Source organism: Gasterosteus aculeatus, chromosome 3 (assembly GCF_964276395.1).
Source record: "Gasterosteus aculeatus chromosome 3, fGasAcu3.hap1.1, whole genome shotgun sequence".
In the NCBI taxonomy this organism is placed as follows: Eukaryota; Metazoa; Chordata; class Actinopteri; order Perciformes; family Gasterosteidae; genus Gasterosteus; species Gasterosteus aculeatus.
In genome coordinates this window covers 7,872,886-7,890,693 of record NC_135690.1, presented here as the reverse complement: position 1 = coordinate 7,890,693, position 17,808 = coordinate 7,872,886, and the positions used below count along the sequence as shown (strand labels likewise).

Genomic DNA, 17,808 nt, shown 5'->3' with positions numbered 1-17,808 from the left:
AACACTCAGGCCGGGCTGCTGCTCGTCTCATCTGGCTTCTTTAGAACACTTTGGAATCAGATGCAGACCCAAAACACAGGAAGGTAGAATTCGACTGACATATAAATGGAATTTAACACCGACTGCACACGCAGGTCAGTCCTGCCGTTATTTACTGTGTCTAGACTCGCAACATGATCAGACATGTGCCGCACCATGAAAGCCGAGAGCGGTGAATATCTGTGGCGTATGAGCAGAAGAAAGAGGAACACTGGCCATTGTTTTTTAAAAGAAAAAAGTTTCTATAATAACAGAAGCAGCAACGGAGAACATACAGAGACATGATGATTCATGGTTAAACATTTCTTTAAATGACTCCAAAGTGAATCAAAAACTGACTGAATAAACAACATAATCATTAAAAACATTTGAAAAATAATGTTTTAGTTGGGAGCACAGGGACGCTCTGCTCTCTAAGAGAAGATCTTAATTGGCTCCACGTTGACATTATGTAAGAGGCGTATTGATTGTGATCTGTAACATTAAAATATCATTACATATCATTTCACTTTTTTTATAAATGTTGGGAGAATCTTTTTTTTACAACAAGCAGTCATCATTTAGGGTACGTTTTCATCAGCCAAATCCTTTTATTTGGCACTGCCATTTTGTTTCATCCATGTTTAGACAAACATGTTTTCTCCTCTACATGTAAATGTTGTTAATGCTGTCTGAATAAATAAAACAAGGTTATTTCTTATGATTCTTCTTTGGATGTGTAACAACTGCAAATGTTGATGGTGCATTAACCACCTGGATTTGAATAGAAATTTGGCCACTATTCACTAACTTGTGAGAAAATGATATATAACGTAGTTTATTTGTGTCGAGTTGTGCCTCATGGTGCATAGTTTAAATTTTGCATTAAAAAATACACTAAAATCCTTCCTTATGGATGTCTAAACGAACACATATGGCCAACATCAACCCCAACTTCTTACATAACGACATACCTGTAAAGTAAAAATGTCTGTTCCTGTTGTATTTTGGACGGTGGAGAAGTTTGAGTGTCACAGAATTGCTAAGATTCAATATTAAACAGGAAGTCTTCCTCATCTTCAAGTTGCATCGTGACGTTGGTGGTCGGTGGCGACTCGGCGTCCTCCAGTAGCTTTTTCTCCACCGCCGCATCTTCTGGGCTCAGCGCCTCTCCTTTGGTCATTACGTACACAAAATATTCAAAGCCTTCTCCGTAGCCGTACTTCTGGATCGACCAGTTGTACTCTGCGCGAGCATAGAGGCGTTTCCTGAAGAGGGGGGAGGCGAAGGTTACAGAGACAAACCGTCCTCCGGGCTTCAAGCAGCGTCCAACCTGGAAGAAGAATAAAGACAGAAGAGAGAACGGGTGTGAGAGGACGCACTACCAAGACACCGCAGCGTTTTAATCAATGGTATCGTTTGCAGAAACGCATTTAGTTTGACTCAGGCCGGCAGATTCATCGGAGGAAGAAGTGTGAGTGGGGCAGATGGGAAAGAATCCACTAAGCAGTGGGCGGCAAACGTTTTGTATTTCATTCATCAAACATGTAGAAAGTGTCAACATATTGTGCTAATGCATTGCTAGAGGAAGATCCAACATCACCCGACGGGGAATAGGTGACACCTTGTTGTCCAACTGACGATGAAACGATCTCGCTGCGGTCGACAACTAAAACAAATATGTGGCGAGATTCCAAACGTGCGGCTGAAAACACCACAGCAGGAGACGTGCAGCTCGCCGCGACACTTGAGGAGGTGAGTGGAGGCGAAAAATTGTTCTCTGGCCAGTTATTGATTGCGCTTCTGTTAGCACATATCTAGTGGCACCATTTGAAAACATTAAATAGATGAGGCCTCAACACATTTCACGCAAAGGTTGTCTTTCAAAATTTACAATAAAACCTCTGCTAAATCTCGTACATCAGTGAACAATTTAGGACATCGAACATATAAAATGTGAAATTGGGGGACAGTGTCTTCTTAAAAAGCATCTTCTTAAAAAATGCATCTACTGATGAACATTTGTGTGGAAACGGCGTGGAGGTGAATATGGAGTTTGTGCTTCTCGTCCAATCACTACCAGATGGACATGTTTCGTTTCAAGGGATCAGTGAACTGAACGTAAACATGTAAACATGTTGAACCTGTTCTAGAGACATAATTCACACGAGTTAATTCACGAGGCTCTAATGCCACAGGGTGTTGATATAGTAAAAGCTGCTATATGTTCTCGGTGGATAGCTGAGCGTTAAGCTACGAAAGCCGGGTTGGTCGTGTCCCGTTGGAAGGAGCATATGTGGCCTTTAAAGCTGTGGAGGAGCAAAGTGTCCCCCCCCCCCCCCTCTCCCCCTCCCTCCCCCATGCTGTCATGGGTTCCTTGGAGAGAGGAGTCGCTCTGAGACGAGCACGTGTATCCTGCTCTCCTCACATGATTCATCTCCACCAGCAAGCAGCCCGGCACATGAATTATTTACTCTGCACTGTGACATGGAGGAAAAACTAGAGGAATGATGAGGGGGAATCGTTGAATATGGGATGAAATGAGTATATAAATATATATATATATAAAGATATAATATAAATATATATATAATATATAAAGATATAAAGCACAGCAGTGGGCGAGTCAGGCGTTGGGTGATCTATGGGGACTGTTTTCTAACACTTTCGATAAGCACATCTTTCCTTTTTCCCTTAAAAGTACATTATTACACATAATACACATCTCCACGGACGGCCATGTCAGATTGCTGGAATCACAAAACTCAAGAGCACAGTTCGAGCTCTCCGCAGGCTTTCGCCAGTGAGGAGTCGATCAATTGCATCATGCTGACCTCACCCTTCAGCAATGATGCATGACAGTGAGATGTATGGGTGCACACTTTGTACCTGTGCACAGTAACTCGAGAGCTTATTGTTGCCGCTTATTGGAGGACTGACGTCACCGCCAGTCCGGACGACACCGAAGTACAGCAAGCGCCTCGGGAGCCGGCGCTGGCAGCCGGAGGGACGGCTTCAATATTTCATTGTGATATTTTTGTAAACAAGCTGAGCCCGTCCCATCGTGGGTATCTCGGGGGGAGATTACAGTGCGTGATGAGTCATATTTGTAAAAATTCTGCGCGTAAACAAGCGTAGGTGCTACGACAACAGCTGTGGCACTATGCAAATCCTCCTCCCACATATCAGAGAGGTGACATTACTACGATGAAGATCGACAGCGGCAGGTTTGTTCCGTTCATCCTGAATTGGTCTAATGTCGAGTCTCTAACCAAATCATCAGGTGGAGGAGGGCTGAAGGGAGGAGACTCCGACTGAGGAAACCACTCTGTTAGCGCCCATCTTCACACACTCACACTCCACTAAAGCCCCCCCCCCCCCCACACACACACACATATCGCATCATGGCCTCTCCTGAATTATTCAGTGTTGTGGAAGGAGCTTGTGTCTGAGTGACCTGACCCGTCTTGAATTCACTGCAACAAAAAGGAAACACGAGATCCGGAGTTCAGATCCTCAGGAGGAGTTCCAGGTGATCCCTCTGCCACGTAGAGATGGTCAACACTATCCTAATGTCAATCGTTCTACTGGATGTAAAATCAGAGTGGCACCTTTGATCCTGGCTCTCATTTTCTAAATAGAGAAAGCCAATGAACTTGTCTAAACCTCACTCCTCATTTCAAAACAGTGTTTGAGAGAATTATAGTGTTAAACTTGGGACAAGAAGCACATTTGAGGAGAACGGCTGATTTATATGAGGCTAGTCCGTTTATTTTATCATCAGCACCCAGTAAATTGTTTTCAACCAACTGAAAAATGTCTTTATTTAGAAATAAGAAAATAAACCATTGTGCCGGGATCAGCACAGGAACGGCACAATATGACACGACAGGAGTAGAGAACAGTATTATTAGCACAACTGTGCACATAGCAGAGTGCAGACAAACAATTGTATTGGTATTATTAAGTGTGTCAAGGCTTGTTGTCCATTCACACTCCTTCCCCATTGCCCAGTCATGAAGTGGGCAGAGAACAACGGTGCTCTGGCTGCTCAGCTGACTTCTGGGAACCACTACGGTCTCCTTTAGAGACACAAGTACACACAAAAACACACACGTGGCTGCAGCCCTTAAACATGCAGCCAGGAACAAGTATATGAAATTGTGCACAGAGGTTTTTATTTAGGTAATATTTTCATAGTGAATAGATTCCCCCCCATCTTGTCTGGGGTTTTTCACAGGCCTCCTGTAGCTCTGTAGACCCGCTCACAGCAGCACATCCCGGAAGGAATCAGTATTTGAAATCAACCACCAGACACGTGGATGGCAAAAACATGTTACTGTGTTGAGAACAAGGAGGAGAAAAGGAAGCGAATGAGGTCCCAACACCGGTCTCCTAACAAGGCAGATCTGCTGCTCTGCTCTTCCCTTTATCGGGCGCAACTGCCTGCTATGCTTCGATGATCCTTCCATCCCGACTTCATCCCTTAGTTGCTCTTATTCTTCCTGTAAGCTCCCGTCCTCAAGAGCCAAATGAACGAACGCCGTGAAGCACCATCTGCCCTGAAGACACAGGGATAAATGTGTCTGAGCGAGTGGGCTGTAGCTGCATGTGTCTTCCTCTGAAATATTTCCCAAATAAACAAATATGATTAGAAACAAAAGTATAGGTGCTACATATGCATAGGCGTAAAACAACATAAACAACCTTGTTGTTATCTGAGCTTTTCTTTTATACAGACAAAAAATCCCATGGTGATGGATCCCAGGGAAGCTCTCTGACCTCCATCTCCCTGCCTCACCCACCTTTACTCCCCCTAAATGTCCCCTCTGCTGCGCTCACACCGCATCACCTCTGCATAGATAGATTATACGTCAAAAACACCTTTTCTCTCTTCTACCTCAACATCTATCCACCCTTGTCCCGCGCACAAGTTAACATGACGCAAAACACTGACTCTAAATCAAAATGCACATTTCTAGAACAGAAAGCTTCGAAGACATTTGCTCTGATATAAATCGGCTCGTGGGGGTTCGGAGTGTCGCAGGCAGACGCTTCCCTCCCTCTCACACCTCGGGTTGTCATGGAGACAGAAGTTCAGCGCTGGTCACGGTAACGGATGTAGGTCAGAACGAAACACCTCTCAACACAAAAACACCAGGCAGCAGAACAGAGCAGCTCCGGTCCTTCGCTGGGACGAGGAGACGGACACAAAGGTTTGGACAACGAGCCGCTCTACGGCCACGCGCCAGAAAAACGACACACAGAATATTTACGGTGGAGATAAACGCCAACACACAAACACGGCAGAGTGTGAGAAAAGAGTGTTTGTCAGTAGTCTAATTAGCGGGTTGACTTTAGGTGAATGCCAGCGTTCAATAAAGACAGAGACTTCGGGAACTGGGTCATTGCTTATCTGAGGAAAAAGCTTTGCTTTGGTCATTTCCTCTAAAATAGGCAGAAACTCTTGCCGTCAGTCACCTTTTCAACAGTGGGCTCATGCTATGAGATGTAACGTTAGGGTCAGCGTGCCGTGTTGACCCCTATGTAACCAATACACATCTTCACATGCCACATTCTCCCTTCATAGCAACACGGCATGCCGAGCTAAAATTAAAACCTCCCTTTCTTCCCTTTTCCTCAAAAAAATATCCGTCTCTGGCTTTTATCTCTGCTCGCTTCTTTATCTCTCCCACTCCCTCTCACAGCCTCCTCACCCTTTCTGCCTTTCCTTTCCATCGGGGACCAGAGAGATGTTGGCTTTAATTGCTGAAATTCTTTTCACACCGGCGGAGAAAGACGGAGACACACTTCAGACACCCACACCCGCCCACCGTCACGCTCGCAGCATCCTCGCACCGCTTTTAATGCCTGTACGCACAATCCTGTGTGTGTGTTTGACCCTTTTGAGTTTGAATTTCAGTTTGACCCCACTGCTCAATAACAATCTCAGCAGCATTTAAATGGGAATAAATAACTAATCAATTAATGCCGTTCTTGGTGCGAAAATGAGACTTTTTCTTGGTTGAAACGTGTTGACGTTTTACTCGGTGTGGCATTAACAGACTCATCTGTGTTTCAGAATGTTTTTTTTTATTAAAGTCTCTAAATCAAACGCTACCTTTTAAACACTTATTACACTTATCAGGCCCTTGCTTGCACTTATACGTAATTATCCATTTTCTTGTGGGGAGACTTGCTTCAGCACCGCTTGGTAATTAGTTTTTTACAGTCATTCTCCATTTAGCAACACTCGGCTCTAACTTTGTTTATCGGCCTTAAACTGCAAAGGCATATTGATTTGCTCTAACGGAAATTTAAAAAAAGCAAAGATCAATTGAGATAGACAGTATTGATAGTTTCAAGAGCCAAAACAGAAACAACTACTTCAATGAAGTGTGATCTCGGGGAGATGAAGTGTTTAGCAGCAGCGGAGAGGAAGGAATGCAGAAAAGGAAGGAAAATAGGCCAGTGTGTCCGACTGCTGAAGGGGTCTCCCGCGGGATTGGGGGGGGGGCGAACAGCTGAGTGGAAGTTCCAGAAGCCCAGTAACACAGTCCAGTCTGTTCAGTGGGTCAGCAGCGCCGGGGAGCCACTAAAAATAAAAGCAGCGGAATGTCACATGATTCAAAATTTGCCAATGGAAATGTCAAGAAACATCATCTCAGCATCGAGTGCAATGGCAGCAAGCGTTGCCTATTGGGCCGTTACAAATTCAAACTATTACCCGAGAGTGGGGCAATAGATGATCTCTAATCATCTGTTTGAACGTTTCCTAAATGACCGGTGAGCTTACGTTCCTTTCGGCTAGAATGCTATACTTCAGTACTAGTGCAAGGACAGACAAGTAGAAAAGACAGGGTTGTAAGAAACAAGGTTCAACAGGTCTAAAAAAGTTTGACTTCAGCGTCCTATTAAACCCTCTACTGTCATTAAGTGCAGCCCAGCATTGTCCCTCTGTGACGCTTCACCCAAAGGTCTCCACCCACTGGAGACCTTTGGGTGACTCATCCTACGACAAAGAAAAAGTTGCTCCCCTTTGCTTTCCAGATACCATCGTTTTGGTTATCGTGCACTACCAAGATATGCAGCGATCCTATTACAGGTTCCACAACATGACTCGCCAACATGCTTCCCTAATGACACTTTGTTTTCTGTGTGCAAGTGGAAGCTGAATAACTGTAAAACTAGTTACTGAGTGACTGTGGAGAGAATTAGAGGTAGAAAACACGTTCGTACAGCACTGCACTGCTGCAGACGGGGGCGGGCCAGTTTCCATAACAACCTGACAAAAAAAGAAAGATATAAAAAAAAAACACACACAACTACGGCTAATATATTGATGAAGTTTGGGTGCAAGAAAGTAAGTCTGTGAATCTATTTAATACACATAAACTGTAACAACAGTCTAAATGGATTGTTCCTAAGCATTACTTATTGAATTTGTTTAGACTATTCCTTCATCTCTCAGAAATAAAGTCATAAACAAGTATTTGCATACATCGGATTTGTTGTTGAGGCCAAGGGCTTGAGCAATGAGAAAAGCCCAGAATATAAGCAACAGTATTATGGTGCAACAGGACAGACGGAGCCAAGTAGAGTCAAAGGCTGCGAACTCTCCATCGGTCATCATGGAGTCCCTTCTGGGATTTCTGTACAGCGGGCCTTTTAACTGCCAATTGACACAAGTTCAATTTCCGTTGAACTACACTGATGTCAATCATATTTGCAAACTGACAGTTTTAGAGGTTCCTCAATGAGAACAAGACACATTGAAACATTGCAGCCTTGATGAAGGATTTTCACAACTCAAACCGCTGCAGCAATGCGAAGTAAACATTCGGGCCAAGAGTATCGTGTGTATCGCTCAGCTGATGAAAAGTGTGAATTCAAGCTGTTGAAAAATAGACATGTGACAGAATACGTCCCCTAACTCCCGGCCTGTACGAGAGGCTGTGATGAGGTGTGTTCAAATCTGCAACTGGCCTCCAACGCCGCGCCGTGAGACAGCACTCTTGTCCTTTTCCTGTAATCCCGCCCAAAAATGATGAAGCAGCTCTCGCTCGCCGCACAAAACGGGGACGGGCCTCATTAAATACGAGATCAGCAGGCTGCTCTTCAACTGTGCTTCTACTGTCTCATTATGCACCGAGCGTTGGAGCCTTCACAGGCATCCAGAGCTGCAGACCCAGGGGGACGTGATGGGTCGGAGCTCAGTGTAGTGTGACTGTATGTGTGGAAGTACAGAGGGCGAGTGGAGCAAAAGGTGAGAAAAATTCTTTACTGGGCTTATTTACACCTAGATTACCAGGACAACTTATGATTCATCATTTTATTAGTTATCATTTATATTTTACAACATATTTGTAATTCAAAGTAGAGCTCTTCCCACTCACATCTCTGTGGGCGTAAAAGTGCATATTCATTTTCCTCATACTTCATTGATAAATATGACAAACCACACCAAAAGCACTGCAGGTTGGACAGCTGCCGCTCACCCACGCCTTGATGGTGTCATTAAATGCACCAGGCACGACATAAAGGCAAGGACGGGCATTGACCAGGGCTCATTTCACTACTTCCACCTGGCCGGACCGCGCTGCCGCCCGCAGTCATCGGGCAGCGGCACTCACTGTTGATGTTGAAGTGATTGGAGTGGGACTGAGTCACTGCCAATGAGGCTTTAATACATATTTAATAGCCAGAGGAATTCCCTGTCTGTTGTACTTCAGCACCAGGAGATACAGCAACACAACCAATGGTAACTAATAAGGAGGTGACGTGTCAAAAACACTTTTCAATGAGAAAACAATTAAATAAAAACATTTGTTATCAATCATTATCACATGCTCATATAATAACACACAAAAAATGATTTTTATTATGTAGGAGAACATAAAATCTTAAATAAGATTCTGATATATCTGATATGCTTTTGTCCAATATGATTTTAGTACAATTTTGTGTGTATTTTCACCATCGCATGTTAGCCTGATTTCTATGGACCGTAACAACAAAAACACCAAGAGCTATTTTCCCTGAGCTATTCCCCAAAACAAATCCCTTTGCATCTCGCCACAGGCATCAAAGATGGAGAAAGTTACACTGCACGACTAAGCTCTCAACCAATAAAAATCATCAGCAGCATACATGTTGTGCAACTTCAAACGCCTTTAAAAACCCAGTCTTTAAAATTGTTCAGATCGAATGCTAACCGAGCCACCTTGTCTAACCTAAAAAATGTCCCATTCAATTCAAGAGACACTCAAAAGGTGTCCTGAATAGTGCTCAGTAAAAGTGAACTGTATCTGCAGCATCTGATCTCGTCTGTAGAGCGGCAGCGGGGCGCCCTGAAGCTCGCCCACTTAGCCGCCCTCACACCTTCCCGTCTTTAAACATTGCTATACGAGCTTTTCTCTGCAGTTCTGCTGCACCGGACTCATTTGTGCACATCGGCGCAGCTCATTTACCTCGATAGCATGACCAAACATTTTGGTATTAGCAGGAGCCGGCGACCCCCCCGCAGCAGCAGGCGTAACGCGGTGTCTCCATCACTGTTGCCCCTTCTGTTTGTTCGTGCTCTTCTTGTCTGTCCCTTTCGTCGGTCCCTCGGTCCGTCTCTCTCGCTCTGATTGGGAACTGGCGAGCGAGTTGGATTCAAGAAGCTGCGGTTTTTTCTTGTGAAAATTCCACGTGGCCCCGTAGCGAACCCATCATTTGGCTACAAACAAAACCCACAGCACACAGGGACGCCGACACAGGCGGGCCATTCCTTATTTTAACACACGTCAAAGCAAACCGGCCACATAAAGTAGTTCCAAAGTGGAAGCAATAGAAGCGCTCTGAACATGTAACACAGGAGAATAAATCCTACAGACGTCACGCTGTTATCTTGTTCCTCCAGTCTGTTTCTAAATCTAAAGCAGCATAAACACAGAGTCCGATTTTTTCTTTTTCTGTGTAATTGCATCATTTGGCAAGTGGTGCAGTTATTTCAAGCCCTTGGATGCCTCTGTGTGCACTGCGGAGAGGCTCAGAGAGACATCACATTGATGCTTTCATAGGATGGAAAAAAGAATGAACAGGATGGACACGTCGGGGTTTTTTGAGTGGATCAGCATGTGAGGCAGAGACTTGACGTGTTGGACAAATGTTGAACACAATAGACATTCAAACGATGTATTCATGGAGATTTAGGAATCTTACTTATACTTGGAGAATAATAAGATTCGTATTCTTACATTTTTTTCAATAGACCGTCAAAGTTTATTCAAATTGCATAAATTATTAGTATAATGAGACATTTTTCAGTTGATTTAAAAAGTGTAAAATCCGACACACGGTTTCATCTTGATTTTAGTAAATGACAGGAGGAAAACTTTCACTTTGAGAGCACCTCTCGCCTGGCGGGATGGAAAGCACTGCACTGTCACGTAGTTTCCATGGAAACCTGTTGCTATGGAAACAGGCCCTGGAACAAACTCAGGAATTGGGTGGTGGAGATTTTGTTGCTGGAGAGGCAGAGGGAGGTGAGGCTGGAGATGCAAAAAACAAAACAAAAACAAAAAAACATGGGGAGTGGAAAGCGAAAAAACAAAATGGATTGAAAGTAAGTAGAAAGTGGCGGCGCTCAAATGTGAAAACAACGCGCTGGTCACCAGAACTCCACAATTCACTGTAACTACACATCTCTTCAGCAGGCCGGCTGGTTGATTTATGATTCATGCGATAGTGAACCTGATTCAGCGTTAGAGAATGAAGGGAGCAGCCTCGTTTACATTCACGTCACTCGCCCTTGTACAGCAAACAGAACAGAACCCCGGTGACGGCTGATGGCTGATAACTGGCCTCACAGACAACGCAGAGTTACACTCTCCTCTCTGTGTCTATATTCGGCTCCTCTTATCTTCTCAGGACTAGCTTCATTTTTGAGGACGACATTTTGAACCCTACTGGTTGTTTATATACGAGATGCTACGATAGGCGAGGCTTTGTTTATGTACTAAGCGTTCCAGGTCTAGTGCTTTATAGGAGGCTTCAGTCAACAGAAGGAATAAAAAGAATGAGTGACTGCATGCGTGATACCCACTGCAGGAAGTTATATTAATCACCTTTTCAAGATAACGGCCATTGTAACAAACACAAACAGACTCAATCACAAATAATATGAGTAACGAGGGGAACGACAGACACTTTATCTTTTTTCGCTCAAGAGGAAATAACAAGTAAGAGGTGCTCAGCAAATTTGCAGATGTCAGTTTCCCAGAAACGACAGACCGACGAGCCTTTGGACTGCATTTCATCAGCGTCTTCTTGCGCACTCACCACCCCTCCTCCTCCTCCTCCTCCTCCTCTTCTTCACGCTCCCTGATCTCTCCCTGGCTGGAGTTGGACTGCAACCTGCTGAGTCAGCATTTAACTCGGCACCGGCATAGAGAGCCTTGGAGCATGTTGTGTACTTCAGTTGGTGGCAGACAATATGGGCAGCAACTGGCAGGGAGCACCAGTGGGCAGATGGATACACACACACACACACACACACACTCCATACACAAAGATAATCCAGTATTGAATCTAAAGTAATTTGAATATATTGTTTAACACTCCTGTATTTAGTGGTATCGTAACTAATTCTAAATAAGAATTAGGAAAATTGTACGGGAAGTTATGTGCAAGACTAAATATCTAGTTTGGGATCAGGAACTTTAACGGGAAAAGGCTGTGATTGAAAATGAGAAGCCTGCTAGCTGAATGTGTTTTATAATTGCTTCGCAAATAACAAAGAACAGTGAGATCTGAAGGAGAATTTTTAGCATCACAACAACAACAAATCCGAGGACTTTGCCAAGTGGGAACCAGATCTAAAAGCCAAACAATATTAAGAACGAAAGTACCAAAATATCCCACAGCTAAAACATTTACAGTTTGGCTCCGTTATCTGATTTTATACTTTTTGATGAAATGTCCCAACACGACTTTACAATTAAGATGCACATTTCACTATACTGGTAATACACGTTTTATATCACAACGTCCCTTTATTAAAGGACAGAGTTACACGGGGAGAAAGAAGGAGAGACGAGCAGAGAGAACATGTGATGGTCAAAGCAAGAGAGGGAGAGAGATGAGGCCAACTGGGCTCGGATGCTGCCTGCGGCATTTCTGATTCTTTGGGCCACTGGATAAAAGGTTTGCAATGACTTCAGTCTGACGAAACTAAACGAGGCGATTTAATTAACTGATAGGGAGCATTACATAACCCGACTTCAGTCCAATGAGACTTAAAACTATCCCTTTGAATAAAACCTTGATTGATACACAAAGTCAATTTGTAAATTTCTTTGGTGAAATGTGAGCGATGTTGTTGGTGATTCAGGTTTGTGATTTCTGGGCCGCGTGAGTTCAAACTTGTCTGCATTAACAGTCAATAGTGGCAAAATATTTAAGAGAAATATAAGCAAAATATTCTTGTCCTGAATGACAAAGACACAAAGCCGGAATAATTGTATGAAGTTCAAACATAATTCAGCCATCTGCCAAAGGAGACTCTATATGAACTCATTTGTAGAGTTAATGACGCCTTCGAAATACAATAAAGTCGTTAAAAATGTGCAATTTTATGTTTAAAGTCCAAGTACTAGTAGTAATTTACACCAGAGTAATAGCAGACATTAAGGTATTTCTTGGACTTTATATATAAAGATTTCCATCGCTTCTGTTCTGTTAACAAACATAAACCAGCATGACATTTGTTCAAGATACAAGATATTGTGTGTGCAGTGATCTGCCAAAAAGCCTGTCGACAGCTGCTGGCTGCGTGTTGCAGATGCAAAATTCCCAGTCAGGTAGTCACGCATACTTCAGCGTGGGAGGTGTCGGCTAAATAAATGTATAATTATCTAGAGGTTGTCAAGAAGCGGTTTAGTGCGGCGCCACGCAGCCAAAATCTTTTCTGTGCAGATACAAATCTGAAGGGGTGTCACTGGATGGCACTGAGTTACATCTTTATTGTCTCCACGCCGAAACATACATGACGTTTTGATGTGCATCCATGCAAGTAGCTGTATGCATGTCTGTGTGTGTCTTTAGAAATATTGTGGATTTGGTTTAATCAAATTAGTAAATAATCACAGGTAAAAATGAGGAGGTAAGAGATTGAATGCACTTTTTATAAGTGTATATATAGATAGTCATTTGTAACCGGTGGTATGAGAGCAGTGCAGTGGCTCGCCAGTGGGTGGATGCTCACATGCACTAGCATGCAACTAAAATCATGCAACAAGGAGAACAGCTGATAACAGCACACACAAGAGCAAAAGCAACTTTCAGTTAGACATTACTCCTTCGTATCATCACAATAAGAAATCATTTCTAAATATGAAATTTAGCACCTTTACCCATGTTGAGGAAAACAATACGAACTCAGTAAAAAAATGTTACAAAGTGATCAGAGCCTGCAGGAGCTTTCTCCAAAGCTGCGCCTAAAAGGACTCCGCAGCTGACAACTGGGTGTTGAATGATCTGTTTGTACCTGCAGGAAAGAAATCTATTTCTGGCGAGAGGGTCGAGCTTCGGGAGTCCAAATCGGTGATCTTTCTCCGCATCAAACACTCAAGACACACACACTTTAAGTAGCAAATGCTGTTACAGCAGTTGTCTGTTCGGTTCAATTAGCCCAAAAATGAGGAGGCAATGTTTGTCACTTGAGATGGAAGCAGCGTCGCGCTGTGCGGCAGCAAATAATAAAAGTGTTTCTCACAAATCCTCTGTGTGTTTCCGCTGTGGGGCGGACAGAAGATCGCCAGTGGACAGTGCGAGGTAAGGAGAGAAGGGAAAAGTGGGAAGGCAGCACGGGACTTGCTGTTTGGAGAACGGACGTTTTCACAGTTGGCTGCGTCTTGTCTGCCCACAAACCCTCACACACACACACACGCATGCGCAGAAACAAACAGTTGCTTTCTCGTGCAAGCAGAATAATGGCTCTAGTATTCCTGTTTCTAGAGATCCACACATGCAGTGTGACTCATGTGAAACAGAAAGACGTGCTGCATGATGTTTAACTAGAGGAGCATTATCATGATCATGACGGGGCATCAAGTGGAATCAATGCAAAAACCAACCCAACCTCCTAAACAGGAGGATGAAACCGTCAACACAAAGCATTTCCGTCAAGCCTCCTTTTCCTCCCACCTCCCTGACTATGAAAGGCCTTAATGGGAGAAAAGTGTCTGTATCGATTCTCCTGCATTCTAAACACTTTGTGATCGAAGAACAAAAGAGGAGAGATACAGATGGAGGCAGAGAGGGAGAGGAAGAGTTCTATCGAAGAAGATCCAGCCAAGGAAGACCATATGAGTGATACGATGGGTTTGCTTAACAGCCCAGTTAGGATGGAGACAGAGATGCGGGGGGACTTGAGTTTGGCTCTCTGGGATCGCACTGCGTTGTGCACTTCTTCAGTACGAGTGCCATTGTTTTTAATAGATCCGAGAATAAGGAATGATAACATTTCAGTAGTATACAGTACAGAAATGAAAAACAAGAGGATAAAAAAAATGCCAAGAGGAAAGTCCTAGCACCAGCACCTCTAATAAAGACAGTCTGCTGTTTATTAAATCCACACTAAAACTGAGGTGTAACAGTTTGTGACAATATCAACTTTTATATTGTTAATAGTGTAAAATAAAAATCCAGTGGAAAAGCAAACATCTATGAAATGCTGTGTGGGGATGGCTGAACTCATCTGACAGGGTAATGGAGGTAAATTTGACAGAAGAGGTAGGGAACCACTTCAGTACACGGACTGACTAACAAGGCTGTGGTATAATAAGCTCAGGAATATAAAAACATCCCAGCGTGCGCAGTCACACACACACACACACACACACACACACACACACTCCTGGGAGATTTGCTTCGACTAGCCTTCTTCAAGCAGTGCACTCCAATTCCCTTCACTGTGGCATACAAGGGTTTTCCACACCTTTGTTATAAAGTGGATTTCCCCCTCCCTATCAGGTTGTGCTTAACGTGTGTCACCTGGATGAACAAACAAATGCACAATACCATATCAGAACGATAAACGGACAGTACAATTACACCAATACAGCCCGGTAATGATCTATTTTCAAGTGTGAGCTCGGCTGAGCTGCACCTTCTCCTTCATTATCCTGCCGTCCATCTCTTTTCCTGTCCCCGTTCTCTCGTCTCTATCTTCATCATCCCTCTCTCCTATATTCCCTTATTCCAATTAATGATCTTCCTCCTTTAGGCACCTATCGTTTCCATAGGAACAGTGCTCTGTAGTCGATACCAGTTGTCTAGGCAACGGTGAGCTGGGAAGGACGTTCTGTGTGAGTCTGTGTGTTTTTGCACATGTCCCATGTTTACCTGGACGGCTTCCCTGTAGTGGCGGCGGTATGTTCTGTATCATGTGTTTTCTTTACTTGTTGTATGCGGAAAATATTAGTTAATGAAGCAAAATAATGCCTTTAGTTTAACGTCAAACATATTCAACCATCGTTCTCTGCCCTTTTCCTCACTTTTGTCATTGTGATTGTACTGCAGCGTGTGTTCGGGGTTTAGTTCTCCTACTCTTTAGACATGCGCCCGCAGTGATGTGCTAACATGAACCATCATGTCTATAAGAGCACTTCTTATAGATTGTAATCTTTGTCCTGTGCACAGATTTGATTGCAGAGTATGACCTGTGGAAAGAGGCACAACAATCAGGTCACACAATGTTTTCCAAAGTAATTCTACCACCTGCAACGTCACATAACCAATAATGTGTGTGTGGCTTCCTCAATGCATCAAGTACGTATTAATGCATGAGATCTGTGCACTCAAGCACGCAATCCCCTTCATAGGATTTAGCAATGACTCAGGTTTAATACAGTTGCATCTGCCATGTCAGCACAGTAGAGGACACGTTAAATCTGTGCAGACTGTAGACTTGAAACAGTCGTTGTGTGCGTGAGTATGAGGGAGGGAGAGTGTGTGCGCGATGGGGAACAGAGGGATTGTGTCTGGCTCCCGGGGCTTCCCTATTCACAGCTGGGACAAACCTTAACGCTGGATTAAAAAGAAACGTGTTCACAGATAGAAAGCGCGAGCAGGAGGTGAAAAGTACAGAGAGGGCTTTGAATTAAACCGGAGACGGAGGACAAGAGGAATGTGTAGACAATCTGATCAAAGGGTGGGAAAACTGTTTTATGGTTTGAATCTCATAGACCACACATGTGTCTGTGTTTGTCTCTCAAACATTGAACAATATGCTTTAAAAACAGGGGAATCACAAAAAAGCAGCCGCTTGGCTGAAATAGTTAATAAACTGGGATTTTAATATACACTTACTATAGCAGGTGCTAAATACGTATATCGAGTGGTGTGCGTGTGTTGTTCAGATGGTTGTGTCGGTGTGTGTTTGTGCTCGTGGGGCCGGCGATCTGCCAACGTCAGTGGCGAGTGTGTGTGTGTATGTGTATGTGTGTGTGTGTGTGTGTGCGCGTGTGACTGAGCGCGTGCAGAGAATTATGCCTGAGCTGCGTGAAAATCTCTTCAGAGCCGGCAGGCCTCCCCTCACCAGCGCGCGTCCCCTGACACACAACGCACAAAAACAACGCGTAAGGACACACGGAAGATGCAGTGCGGCCGAGCGCCACGGGGGAGCAAAGGCTCCGCCAGCGTTGACAAACGCACCTTCACGACGCGGCTTTCATCGCCACATCTTTTCACACGCGCGCCACCAGAAAAATTCCACTCCTGGCTGACGAGGACGGGGCTGGCACCCCAACGCCGGGCCCATTCGCTTTCTTTTTTTTGCAAACAGACCATTGGCGAGTGCCCAGGCAACACAAAACGCCGTGGGGTTTGTACACGGTTTTGGTTCAAGATTGAAAAGTTTTTTTTAACTGCCAGCAAAGTGGACCCCAAAATGTATACGTATGTCTGGTATATAGAAATGGCAGCATTTCATAAATCCAGATGGTACTGAATGTTGATAATGTGAAGGGTTTTAAGTCGAGCCTACAAATGAAACTATATTTTGCATTCTCTATTCCATCTTTGTATTTTACAGGGACATGGAGGGGGGTGAGGCAGAACACAGTGAGAGAAAAGAGAAAGAGGGATGGAGACAATAAAGTGGATTGGTGTAATCCACTTTATCCTGGAACAAAAGGTTCATACAGCATCGAGATGGAAATACACACACACACACACACACACACACACACACACAGGAATACATGAGTGTCAAATGTTATGTGAGCATTACCGGAAAATGCTTCAGAAAGTCTGAAAAATAAGACTTGAGCTGTGTGTGTTTGCGTGTGTGTGTGTACGTGTGCGTTATGACTGTAATGCTACGTGTGTGGTTGTGGCCTAATACAAATCTTCCCCGGGGGGAGGGGGGGGGGGGCGCGTCTCTCCGGCAGACAGCCAAGCTTCCCGGTAATGGAGCGAGCGTCGGAGAACTCTCCTCGGCAGGAGCCAGGTCCAACCAATCAATGTCAATGTTTCTCACCAGCCAACGACGCTGTCATCACATCAGCCTCCCGACCATGACGGGTCGGTGGGTGCCGTGTTTTCCGATACATTAGAGGATTGCTTAGCATTCTAACTCGTCTCACACTTAAACTATGGCAACTCTCAACGGGCCTCACAAACACCTGCCGTTGAACTGCACGTGACCTCATCCAAGTAGGGCCGCGGAACTTCTGCATCCCTTTTTCAGGCATGACAAGGTTTCACAGAGTACAGGCAGGATCTCCAGATAACGGATTCTGA

General features: G+C 44.2%; 1 protein-coding gene across 3 annotated transcripts in view; it reads right to left on the bottom strand.

Moving 5' to 3' along the window:
• Window positions 1-257: 257 nt before the first annotated feature.
• ece2a (endothelin converting enzyme 2a) overlaps window positions 258-17,808 on the bottom strand; it is a 44,088-nt gene continuing 26,537 nt past the window's right edge. Inside the window, exon 4 of one of the 3 annotated variants that reach the window (XM_040170338.2) lies at window positions 258-1,351. In XM_040170338.2, the coding sequence (XP_040026272.1) occupies window positions 1,061-1,351 (291 nt within the window). In that variant the 3' untranslated portion in view covers window positions 258-1,060. Of the gene's footprint in view, window positions 1,352-6,097; window positions 6,614-10,273; window positions 10,554-17,808 lie in introns of those variants that run through there. The other 2 variants (XM_040170339.2, XM_040170340.2) reach the window with 2 other exon arrangements.